Source organism: Trachypithecus francoisi, unplaced genomic scaffold, assembly GCF_009764315.1.
Source record: "Trachypithecus francoisi isolate TF-2019V2 unplaced genomic scaffold, Tfra_2.0 Lachesis_group12, whole genome shotgun sequence".
Classification (NCBI taxonomy): Eukaryota; Metazoa; Chordata; class Mammalia; order Primates; family Cercopithecidae; genus Trachypithecus; species Trachypithecus francoisi.
The window spans coordinates 121,811,550-121,823,878 of NW_022681457.1; the positions used below are offsets into that span (position 1 = coordinate 121,811,550).

The window sequence follows — 12,329 nt, forward strand, 5'->3', positions numbered from 1 at the left end:
GTGCCAGGTTCCCCTTTTCCCCCCACAACTGTGACCAGGCAGCAGCACCTCACTCAGGCACCGGATCTCCTCCCTCCCAGAACCCCTTCCCTCCGGGACCCCCTTTCTTCCCGGAGCCCTAGGAGGCGGGACCGGGGACCCCTTCCTTCCCGGAGCCCTAGGAGGCGGGACCAGTCAGGCGTGCGCTGCGCGGTTGTCTGTGGCAGTGAGTGCATTCCTCCAGGGTGTGCATTTCTGAACCTCTGAGGCCACGCCTACGTCTGCCCTGTGAAGAGGGGGTGGCAGGGCCCCCGGCCACTCCAAGCCCACCCCAGTGGCAGCCACAGCGGAGGCAGCCACAGCGGAGCCACCGCCTCTGCCTCCTGTCTGCCCCGCTGGCTGGGATTAACACAATTACCATCACATGCAGCCCCGGGGGACAGGCCGCTCCTCCTGCCTCTCTGGCTGCCTGCCAAGGCTGCTGGTGCTGAGTGGAGACGCCACTGTCCTCTGGCCCCACAGCCCCAACCCGCCCTGAGGCCCCCTGTGCTCCTCACCTGCAGGTCCCAGGCCAATCTCCAGGCTGCCTCTCTGGAATTCACAGCGGCTCTGATGCTCGGGCATCACGAGGCGGCGGCTGCGGTGGATGCTGGATATGAGGGTGGGAAGGTTGCCGTCCTGGCTGTGGAACGAGACCGGGAAAGGCTGACCCCGTGGGCAGCTGCGAGAGGCTGTGCCCACACCTCGGCATGTGGCCCATGATGCCCCTGTGTGCACACCCACGGAGCAAGCCAAAGCGACACAGAACCTGGCACTGGGACCCCACTGCTGCTCCAGGGAGAGTCTGTGTGGAGCACCAGCGGCTCTGCCTTCACGCCCTCCGGAGGGAATCGCACTGTTACCTCACTCCCTGCCTCAAAGGGGGTCGAGGGGCCCACCAGGCAGAGGGACCCCGCACGGGAAGAGGCCGATCTGCACAGGGCAGTCCTGTAGGACAGGCCCCAGGAGAGAATAAGCCACATGCCAGCTGCCAGCCCCTTGGTCATGAATTTCGGTGAGAACTTGCAACCATTCCCTGACCCCCGGTTTCTGCACACGAGGAAACTGAGGCCCAGAGCACAGTCCTGTGGCTGATGAGATGTGCCCCACGCACACAGAGCACCAGCAGACACATGCAGCTTGCACCAGGCACCAGGGCTGTGTGCTCTGACCTCCCGCTATCCCCCAAGCAGGTGTGGGCTTGGAATCAACATGCATTTAACTCTTTTGTTCCCTCGCTTCTCCTCTTCTTGCTAATTCAGCCAAATCCCACATCCACAGAGTCCCAGAGAGCAATGGGAGGAGCTGTGTGGAACACGGCTCTCCACCCCTTCCCGGTTCCGTGAGCCTCTCCCCAGGTCAGCAGAGAAGGGGCTCAGGGCCCAGGCGCCGCTCCCCGAGTAGCACTCCTGCAGCACAGCCCCCAGCCCACCTGTAACGGAGCAGCCTCCTGGCGCAGTGACCTGGGAGCCAACCCTAAACCTCGTTAAATAGCCCCCAGCCCCCCTGACCTGGGCTGGCTGGAGCTGGGCTAATCCAGGGCTGCCCCTAAGCCGAGCACCAAAGACTCCCAGGCTGGGCTCTCAAGCCTTCCAGGAGACCCAGATGCCGGCTCTCTCCCCACCCCCACCGGCCCCCAGTGGGAACGCAAGCCCCCCCGGCACACAGGAGGGCAGCTGGGTGGGAGTAAGTACTTTATGGGATTAATCGGCAGCGAGTCTCATCCCTTCCATGATCCTAATCGATGCGGGGGTGTCAGGAGAGGACTGCTGGCCTCAGCATGGGGTGGGGGCCAAGGGCTGGCCTGGCAGCAGCCACAGCTGCCGTGGAGTTCTCCCTCGGGGTCCCCCCTCTGGTGTCCCCGGGACGCCTGCAGGAGGAGAACGAGCTTCCCAGAGACTCCAGAGGGTGGGGGCTGGCTGTGAGCCCTGAGCCTGGCGCCCAGAAGGAAAGTGAGGGAGGGCCTGACAGCTGGGTGGAGGGACTGTGGCTGGGCAGTGGCACCTGGTGGGGAATTGGTGCCACCTGCCCTCCCCACTCCTGGTCTCTACCTTGGAGTTTGCTCCCGAGGCTCTGACACAGCCTGGCCTGGCCCAGCCCCTGAAAACCTGTTGTAGTCACTTGGCCACTCAGTGAGCCAGTTATGCCAGTTTTATGTAAAGAAACGCCCTGGACATCCCAGAGTGGAGACGCAGGAACCTGGCCCGGGGCACATCAGCACATGGTCCTCGAACCACAGAATGCCCTCTGCACCCTCCTTCGCACAAGAGACAAAGTCCCTGAGGGTCTCTGTGGTGGGGCCGGGCCGCAGGTCAGGAGGTGGGGAAGCTGAGAGAAGCAGTCAGGGCCACGGCAGGAGGTGCAGGAAGGAGAGGGTGAGGGGGAGGCCAGAGCCTGGCAGGTGTGACCCCAGCTCCCCAGGCAGGGGCCTCCCGCCACTGCCCCTCAGTGATGACCACACAGTCCAGCCCTTGCCCATTTTTTCACCAGCTCAGGGGCCCAGGAGAGAGGGGCCAAGCCCCTGCCTGCAAACAATGGCTTGAGGAGCATCTGCCAGCCCTGGTTCCTGAGGCAGAGGAGGATGGCCTGGGGCTCTGCTGGCTCCAAAAGGCAGGTGATCACTGCAGAGCCAGCCAGCCAGAGGGACAGGGATGGAAGGACAGACGGACAGATGGGTGGAGACTAATGGATGAGAGCAAATGAACACGCAGATGGAGGTGGCCTGGCAGTGCGTTCTGTGGGAGCCTGCAGAGGCAGAGGGACCCAGGGACAGGCCGAAAGAAACAGACACAGCCTGGGGCCAGTGTGGCCGCTGGGTTCAGGGACCACCACCCACTCTGACCAGACACCAGGGTCAGGTCAACAGACCGGGGCTTCAGTCCACTCAGGCGTGCTGCGCCTTCTCCTTCGGGGACCCCGGCACGCCCTCCCCTCTGACCGAAATCTCGCCCTTGGGAGATTCAGAAACTCATTCTAGTCCCTTCTAGGGCCCATGCAGGATGGAAGACCTGGCCTCCTCCTAGCACACCCCAGGCTGCCAGCCGTCAGTGCTGCTGAGGGTCACTGTGTTCCCGAGGCCAGGCGGACGGAGGAGGGGGCTGCAGGCAGGAGGAGCCGTTACTGGAGCAGGGGGCACTGCGGCTGGGTTTCCCTACGGGCCTCACTGACAAATTTATTCTGTAGTGTCCCAAGTAAAAGCCTCATAAAATGTCATCAATGTTCATGACAGTTCATAAAAATGATCAGTTGAGCTGGCAACCCCAAAATGAGGTGGAAATAAGTTTAAAGATGTTTTTATTGTAATTCGGCTCTGAGATTCAGACATTCTCAGAGACATAAATAACACATCTGGCGTGGAGCCAGGACATGCAGGTCCCCTGGGCCCTCACGGCTCTGGCCCCGGGAAGCTGGCTTTGCCGTGGACACCCCCTTCCCGCCTTGCTGCCCTGGAAGCCACAGGGTAAGACCTGACCCCCCTGACAGAATCCACAGCTGGGCTCTGTTCACAGACTGACCACCCGCTTCCCCCTGGAGCCAGGAACTTGGGTCCCCCAACTGCCTTGACCTCTTCCCTGGGGCTCTTCATTTTTATCTCCTTCCCACATCCTGGAATCGCACCCCCTACTATCCTGCTTCCCCAGCCTGAATCCGATCCCCCGTCTGCCAGGAGGGCCTCCAGAGGGACCTTCTCCAAACACACACCTGGTCATTGCCCCGCTCAAGAACTTCCAGTGGCTCCCCGCCTAGAGGACAGCGCCCACAGGCCCAGCATCCGCTAGCCTTCAGCATCCAACTGAGCCACAGCTGCCAGGTTCACTCCTCCTCCCTCCTACATGCCCTTCCCTGTTCCTCCACTCTCTGCAGCCATCCCCTCGCCTTAGTGAGCTCCGACACATCCTTCAAGGCCTCACTCACACACCATTCTCACCTCCTGGTGGGTCTCTAGCAGGGTGGGAAAGGGGAGGTGACAGCCTCATTTTTGGGCTCAAATGGCCAGTCTCACATGGGAGGATGTACTCTAACTCTAGGGCTGGGCTACCCAGAACTCACACCTGTGCTGCTGCCAACATCTACCTCTGACTGGGCCTGGGGCCCTTCAGTCTCAACTGGGTGCAACACTGTCTGCCTCCCGGGCTGGGGGACAACCTTGCAGCACACATCAAACCTGGCAGACACTCAGCCAGCATCAGCTCACGCTGAGACAGGGGACAGCAGACAGCAAGCCACGGGCAAGCGTAGGAGGGAGGGAGGGAGGGAGGGGAGTCACGGCCCCCTCTTATGCACGCACAGCACGGCTCCTACCTGCAGGACGTCTCTCGGAACGAGATGTTCAGGTCCCAGTGGGTGTGGACTCTGCAGGAAGGGAAGCAGAAGGTCCACATTGCTCTGGAGGCCTCTGACCCCAGCCTCAGGACAGCAGACCTGTCTCAGGTCAATGCCCTGCTGGGCCACAGCCCTGGGCAGTGAATGAGAGCGGCTGCCGTGCCCAGCACCATCTGCTACTGGCTCAGCGTGCTGGGGTCTCCTACCAGGAGAGGCCCATGGGCCAGTTCCTGGTCTCAGCAGACACAGATGTCAGGAAGAACAGAACCGAGGCCCCTTCTCCCTCCGGCTTGTTGCACTCAGAGGAGCCCTCACATTCTGCAGCAGGTAGGGGGCCGAGGCTGCTTCTGCACAGTCAGTCATGAGCCTGAATGGAGCCCCTTGTTGCTGGAGCTGCTCTGGCCAGACTGGGACCCGGTCAGCAGGGGTAGCTGGAGCGTCGGCCCAGGCAGGTGCAGACCTCTGGGTCCCAACTGCTGCCAACCTGCCTCCTGCAAGTGAGCGCTGCAGAGCAGATGTGGGAGGGGACACCAGACAGGGCAGATGAGGAAACAGCTCCTGCCTGCGACCCACACAGGACCCCAAAAAGACTAGCATCCGAGGGAAGTGTCGGAGGCCAGTGTGGACGCTCTCATCTGAGCAGCTGAAGGCCGGAAGCTCCAGCCCCATCTGAGCCTTGTGCCTTCCTGTCCGGCTCTGGTCCAAGTACCTTCTCTTCATGATACGGATGTGCGGGCCATCCTCCTGCTTCAAGCCTGGCCGCCGCCCACAGGTGGGACCACTCCCGTCGCTGTCACCATCGCTGGCAGAGAAGCTGGGAGTCCGCTCCTTCTTCAGGCTCCGGGCAGCAGGCAGGGCGACTGTCCTCTTGTCTGCCAGCCGCCCCCGGTTCTGGTGGGGCAGGAGGACAGGAAGGTGAGGCTGGACTGGGCCGTTCCGTCTCCCAGGGGTCTGCCCTGGCCTCGCACCCCAAGCCCAGGCCCAGGCACAGTGGAGGTGCCCTCGGAGCAGCCATCCTCCCTCCACCCGCCTCCAGGATGGGCCTGGGGCCAGCAAGAGCCACAGCTGGCCAGAGACCCAGAGGAGAGCTGAGAGACGGGGCCGCAGTTGGACATCCCCCTACAGATGGCGCCCACTGGCTCAGCCCTCCTCTGCCCCACCCTACTACAGCCCTTGAGAATGCTGGAGGGTCCTGGCCAACTCCAGGGCGAGTTGGGGCCCCCGTCCCGGGCTTGTGTGCACCTCACTCCCAGCTCCCTTCTTAGGGCCCCCGCGTGTCTCCTGGGATCTGCTTGTGGCCTGGGCCTAGTTCTAGTGGACGTGCACTCAAGTGCACATGTTACCTCCGTGTATCTGCCTGCCAATCCCACCCATATTTTGTGAACCTTCTGCCCCACCATACCCTGCCACCGACACCAATGTTGACAAACGAATGCCCTTTTCTGTTTCATCAGCGCCACGCACAGCCCAGCTCAGGGGCAGCTGCAGCCGGGCGCAAGGCAACTGGCAACTGTCTGAGCTGAACCCTCACAGACTGCAGGCCTGGGGCTCACAGGTCACCAGACGACGAGCCCTGACCAGCCAGGTCCTCTGTTCCACCAACCCTGCCTGGCATTTTTCACATGGCTTCTCCCTCCCTCCCTCGCACCCACAGAACGAGTGTGTGGAGCGGTGGGTGCCTCGGGTGGGAGCAGACAAGCCCCGCGTGGTCCCTGCAGAGCACAGCCGAGCCCCAAGCTCACGCACACATGCGGCGGACACGCCTGTACCACCCTGCACAGTACACTCGCTCTGGCCCAGCCCCAGGCACTTCTGGACTCCTCCAGTGCTTTTAGGTCCTGCCACCCCCAGGAGAAAAAGGAAAGTTATTGATTATTTTCCAGTGGGCGGGAGGCTTTTTAAAATGTAATAACAGGCTGCTGGCTCCAGGAGGTGGCAGAGCCCTTGATAGCATCTAACTAACTCCCTCTCCTCCGTTCAGTCACCAGGGCCTCCTTGGACTTCCTCCTTCCCGATGCCAAAACACAGCCCGGAGCTTGGGGATGAAGGTGTTAGGAGAGTGTCCTCCTCAGACCTAGAACCACCATCACCTTCAAATACACAGCCCCAGCACCAGCTCAGTTTGGGCAGTGCCCCCTCCTCAAGGGTCTGGAAGCTGGAGCATCCCCCAACCCAGCTGGAAGCCGCCATCCCAGAGCCACATCTCCCCTCACCGGCCACTGGGCCTGTGCTGAGTCCCCTCCTTTCTCTCCACAACAGCTCAGTGGGAAAACCCAGCACTGCTGGGCAGGGGTGGGGCATTGGGTCCAAGGCCCCTGCTAAGACCCTGCCCTGGCCCTGGGCTGTCCCCAACACCAATGACCACAGCGTGCGGACAAGGCTGTAGGTGCAGTGCCTGTCTGCCCAGGCCTGTGTGTGTCAGCTGGAGCTCAGGGCTCGCTTCAACAGCCACAGCCTGTCCGGAGTGTGCTGTGCTGGGAAGTCTCACTCAGCTCTGCCATTCTGCAGCCCAAGCACCAGGGCTTAGAGGCTCTGACAGCCTCTCCTCTCCCACCTCCCTTCTTTTTTCTTTTTTTGAGACGGAGTCTCGCTCTGTCGCCCAGGCTGGAGTGCAGTGGCGCGATCTCAGCTCACTGCAAGCTCCGCCTCCCGGGTTCACGCCATTCTCCTGCCTCAGTCTCCTGAGTAGCTGGGACTACAGGCGCCCGCCACCACGCCCGGCTAATTTTTTGTATTTTTAGTAGAGATGGGGTTTCACCCTGTTAGCCAGGATGGTCTCAATCTCCTGACCTCATGATCCGCCCGCCTCGGCCTCCCAAAGTGCTGAGATTACAGGCGTGAGCCACCGCGCCCGGCCTCCCACCTCCCTTCTTTTGAGAAGACACAATGCTTTTCTCTCTGCTTCTTGTCTGTGGGATGGGGAAGAGAGGGAAGCAAGGACCAGAAGACTACTCCTTGGAAGGAGGCCAGGGCTGGCTGGCTGGGAATGGAGCCCAGGCTGTATGCCAGCCTCAGCCCCGTGATGTACAGAGTCGGGCGTGGGGACACACTGGCACCCCAGCCACACCCCAAGGCACCTGGAGGGCAAGTCTGGGGTGGCTGCTGGGGGTGCTGAGGACCAGGACAGCTTCCCTGGTACCCGCCCTGCCCAAGGACAGAACATACCTCCTCCAGGGGCCCCTGGAGCTGCTTCCTAGGGGAAGGGTGTGGGACAGGCCTGGGAGGGACTGGCAGAGGCAGGCCTAGATCTGAGCTGTCCCTCACGCAGGGCAGCAACCTGGGAGCCCCAGGTGCGGGGGCATCTCCTGGCTGTGGCCCTGGGTTGGGGAAGAGATGCACGCCCATTGAAGCAGTGTCAGAAGAGACTGATGCTGGGCTCAGGCTGCCTGCTCCCCACTCCTGTGGGAGGCCTCAAGGGGGCTGCTCCCATCCAAACAGAGACCCAAGGCTAGCCAGTGGGCTGCCCAGAGGAGCCCTCTCCAGCACCAGCTGCTTGAAAGGAGGGGACTGGGCCTCTTGCCCTGGGTAGGTCTGTGACAGCATGCAGAGGGCTGCCAGCTGTTGCACACTTGCCTGGGAACTCTGTGAACTGCCTGCCTGTGCGTGCAGATCCGTGTCGGACTGTGTGTCAGGTGGGCACATGGGTGAAGTGCAGCTGTGTCCCCTTCCCCTGCCCAAATGCTGTATGTCTGAGGGACCAGCTGTCTTCACAGGTATGTCTGCAGCCTCCCAGCGCCCAGGCTACCAAGCACTAGCGGCTCACAGGTCCCTGGGGTATCCCCTCCCCCATCCTACCTCACGCCCAAAGCAGGCAAGCAGAGGTGGGCCACTCAGGCCACTTTGCACCTCTGCCTCTCCTACCCTTTCCTGGAAGAAGGGGCTCCTGAGTGTACCAGGAATTGCAGCCCCTACCCCCAGCAGCCATGGCCCTAATTGGCTCCAAATTGGTCCTTCCCAACAGGCAATCTTCATTTTCACATAATTCTCCAACCCTCGCTGCCCAACTAGGGGGCTGGAGGCTGGGTGGGGGGTGCAGGTGCCTCCCCGAGCAGAAGGGAGCTCCCAGCAACCCAGTCTCTCCTGCCTGCTCCCTCAGTGAGGGTGTCCATAGCTGTCTACCCTGGGTTGGGGCCTTGAACCAGGCTCCAGCTCCAGTTCTCCGGACACCAAAGGCCCACACTGCAAAGACTGTCCCTGGCTAGCCTCTGTGTCCCTAGGACACACTTTGACATCCAGGCCCTTGCACCCTGGCCTTCAGCACCCCACAGACACAAGTCACTCACACCCAAGCCTGTAGCTCCCCAAAATGCTGTCATACCCAGAATCACACCTCACCAGCTGGGCCAGAGAACACGGTGACTCCCAAGCTGTGACAGGGCACAGTGCCAGGTCCATGTTGAATTACTTCTCCCAGAGACAAGACCCTGACCCAGGACTCGAGGAGAAGCAGCTCCAAGGCACCCAAGGGGAGGCTCTAGGACAGGCTCGGCCCCCCTGTCTCCACACTGGGAGGGGCTCAGGTGCTCAAGGACTCCTCCCCCTGTCCAGGTACAAGGGCTAGGAGAACACGAAGTAAAGCCCCTTCCCTCTGCCCTGCGAAGGCTCCCTCCAGCACACCCACAGGGGGTGAGGTGAGGACTCTCGATCCTGAAAACCGCAGGGACAAGCTCCGCAGGGGGAGTAACTCCCAGCCCCAACTGAGCCCCGCATCTCACCACCGGGGAGGATATTCGGCAGCCCGGGCAGTCGCAGATCGGAGGATGCACCTGCAGGATCCCCTTGGACATAAGCGTCTTCAGACTCTTCCCTGCGAGCAGAGGGGAGGCAGACCCTATGAGGGCGCTGCACACTTCTGGGGGCAGTCGGCGGCAGGGCCAGTACCCGCTTCCCGTCTCCTGTGCGAAATACACCCCGACCCCCACACCCACTTCGGCCCGACTTCCCAGCCCGCTTCCCGCCCCACCCTCGCGAACGCGGCAGGGATCTGCTGGGCTCTGCAACTCCAGCCCGGGAGCAGCGCCCTCCCCCGACGAAGGTCCTGGGCGTCCCCACCCGGCGCCCCTCCTCCCGCGCTCCACCCTTTCTCCGTTCCAGAGGGAGCCGCAGGCCGGGCCCAGAAAGGCTGAGTCCCGGAGCGGTGAGCGGCGCCGTCGGGACCCTCGGCCTGCGCGGCAGGAGGCGGCGGCCACCGCGGAGCCACGCACCGCTCAGGTCTCGAACTTTTTAACTCCTCGCGGCGCCTGGCGCTCACCTCGCCCCGTGTCCCGGCTCGGGCGCCCCCGCGTCGCACCCTTGGGGCCAGACGCCCGCAGGCGCCAAAACAGGCTGCGTGTCCTGGCACCGCCGCTCCGGCTCCGCGCGCGCCCCGCCCCGCCCCGCAGCCTCCCGCGCCGCGCGCTCGCACCCGGCCGCACGTGCGCCCCTCCACGCCCCCCAACCCGGGGCTCCGCGCCCTCCCTACCCGCCTCCTGCTGGCTCTCTAGAGTTCCCATAAACTTGTTTTGGGCCTTAAGGCCCAGGAGCCTTGCAGAGACCTTCCGAGTGGAGAGGGCGGCCCGCGAGCCCCAAGCGCTGTGGCCCAAGCTGGAGGGAGGTGCAGCGGTGGGCGCTCTGCCCGGGTCCACCGAGGCCTCCGCGCGCGGCGGGTGTGTCCCCGCGCAGCCCTGGAGCTGTAGCGCCCCCTCAGCCGAGCCGGAGGCTCCCGGGTGTCCGAGTCGGGTAGGGGGTGGGATCGGGGCCCGCAAGTCCCCGGGGAGCGAAGGGAGGGACGGCGGCGGCCCGCGCCCCCACGGGTGACAGAGTCGGGTTGGGGTGGGGTCGGGGCCCGCGGGTCCCGGCAGCGAAGGGAGGGGCGGCGGCACCTTTGTGGCGGATGCTGCGCTTCCAGTCCTTGGCCGTCTCGCGGCCGCTGACGAACTGGAACTCGTTGGGCGTGAGCCACTCGCCGCGGTGGCGGATGGACGGGCCCTTGCTGCCCTGGCAGAGTTTGCGCACGTAGAGCAGCGCGCGGTTGGCGCCGCACTCCACCTCGATGCACGGCTCGCCGTTGTCCAGCAGCGGCTGGAAATCCGGGGCCGCGGCCGCGGTGGCCGAGAAGCGCTCGAGGGCCAGCGGGTCCCTGGGCAGGTGCAAGTGCGGGGCGGCCTCGTGCAGGCTGAGGTAGGCGCGCGGGGGGCGGAGCGGCGGGGCCAGCAGAGCCTCGTAGCCGGCGGCCGAGGCGGGCAAAGAGGCGGCCGGGGGGAGGGCCGCCGCCGCGGGCAGTGGCGCCAGGTAGCCCGGCAGCGGCGGCAGCGGCAGCGCGGCCAGGGTCGGGTGGAACGTGGCCAGAGCCAGGGCCAGGTCCTCTCGGCCCGGGAACTCCTTCTTGACGGCCGGCATGGCGCCCTGGTGGCTTCGCAGCCCCGCTCTCCGCCGGCGGCAGCAACTTATCCCGGCCCGGGCTGGAGTTGGGTCGCGGGGACCGGGGAGGCGCCTGGCCGCGCGCCCACCCCGTCCGCTACTGCGCCCCGGCGCCTGCAGCCGCCGCCTCCGCGCCGCCCGCCAGGCCTCCCCGGACTGCTGCCCAGCCGGCCGGCGGGGCCTCGGCGGCCCGAGACATGGAGCTGCCGGAGCTGCTATCGATCCCGGATCGACTCGCCGAGCGCCGTAGCTCCCGGGCCTTGGGGCTCCGCGGGGCGTCCGGAGTCCCGCGTCCCGGCCACCTGCGCCCGCGCCCGGGGAAGACCCGCGCCCGGCTCGCCGACCCACCCTCCAGGCCGAGCCCGGCAGCGAGGAGTCGCGGAGTCACCGCCCCGCCCGGGGGTCCCAAGCCCCCGCCCCGCCGCCCGGGCCGCGTCAGTCGTGCACCCGCGTCCACTGGCGCGCGCCCGCCCGGCGGGGACTTGGGAGACTCCGCCGCCGCCGCCGCCGCCGCCGCCACAACTTGGCCCATTTAAACGGCCCCGGCGCGGCGGGCGGCGCGGGCTCCCGCGGGGGGTGCGTGACGGCCGACTCGGGGCATCCGGCGGCGGCGGCGGGACAGGGCTGCGGCCCCCGGCACTATCCCGAGTACCGAGTCACTGGGAGCGGCTGGAATCCAGGACTCCGCGCGGGACAGGGATGGGCTGGGCCGGTCGCGGACCGGGCTCCTCTCGGAGGGAGGGAGCTGGGGGCTGCTCTCCGCGGTGTGAGCCTGCGCCCGCGGCTCTGGAACTTTACACAGCGACTCTGATGGTGGGCGTTGGTGTCCGGGAGGGCGTGGTGGTCTCTGCACCTGCAGGGAGCGAGGCTGTGGATTTGTGGTGTGTGGCCTGGGCAAAGTGTTCTGTGAGTGACAGGGCAGCACCTCCCCGCGCGTTCGTGCCCCTTCCTATGCACTTCACAGGAGTGAGTTCGCCTGAGCCACCGAGTTCCTTTTTAGTCTTTTGCTGGTGAGGACGCTGAGACAGAAAGGTCAAGTAACGCTCCTGAAATCACACAGCTGTTTAAAATGCACAGTGTCTCACGCCAGGACGGCGCCAGGGCCATGGGGTGGGGCAAGAGCTTCCTGTCACCCCACACCCCCCAGCAGGAAGGTGTTAGTCAGGGTGGCGGTGGGGGACAGCGGGTTGGCAGGGTGCACGCCCTCCCACACCACCACCTCCTCCCAGACCAGCCCCCCGAACATAAACTTGACCCCGGGTGACCACGCTGGGCTCCCTCACCTTATCTCACCAGAGGCTTCTGCAGGCCCCCCAGCCCACCCTCGGAGTGAGATCTGGGCCAGTGGTGCTCTGCTCAGACAAGGAACATGGCCAGAAGCCTCCCCTCCCATCCTGGCCCCTTTCTGTGGGGGCTCCTTCTTGGTCTTTTGGGGTCCTAGGGGCCCGGTGGGAGTGTGGGTGTGACTGTGAGTGACCCTTCCTTACATGGCCACCCTTGGTGCTATCAACCTCTCTGCATCCCTGACCCCAGACGTGGCTGCCAGCAAGTTCCTGTGCCTCCCTCCCCTGAAGTCTGTGTCTTCTCTC

At 64.5% G+C, this 12,329-nt stretch overlaps 1 protein-coding gene across 3 annotated transcripts in view; it reads right to left on the reverse strand.

Annotated features, from left to right (window-relative positions):
* Positions 1-10,841, reverse strand: part of SAMD11 (sterile alpha motif domain containing 11) — an 18,682-nt gene extending 7,841 nt beyond the window's left edge. For all 3 annotated transcript variants that reach the window (XM_033228837.1, XM_033228836.1, XM_033228835.1), the window contains exons 1-5: positions 10,203-10,841; positions 9,057-9,148; positions 5,051-5,232; positions 4,321-4,371; positions 537-661 (exon numbers count right to left, since the gene is read on the reverse strand). In XM_033228837.1, the coding sequence (XP_033084728.1) occupies positions 537-661; positions 4,321-4,371; positions 5,051-5,232; positions 9,057-9,148; positions 10,203-10,719 (967 nt within the window). In that variant the 5' untranslated portion in view covers positions 10,720-10,841. The remainder of the gene's footprint in view (positions 1-536; positions 662-4,320; positions 4,372-5,050; positions 5,233-9,056; positions 9,149-10,202) is intronic.
* Positions 10,842-12,329: the final 1,488 nt, after the last annotated feature.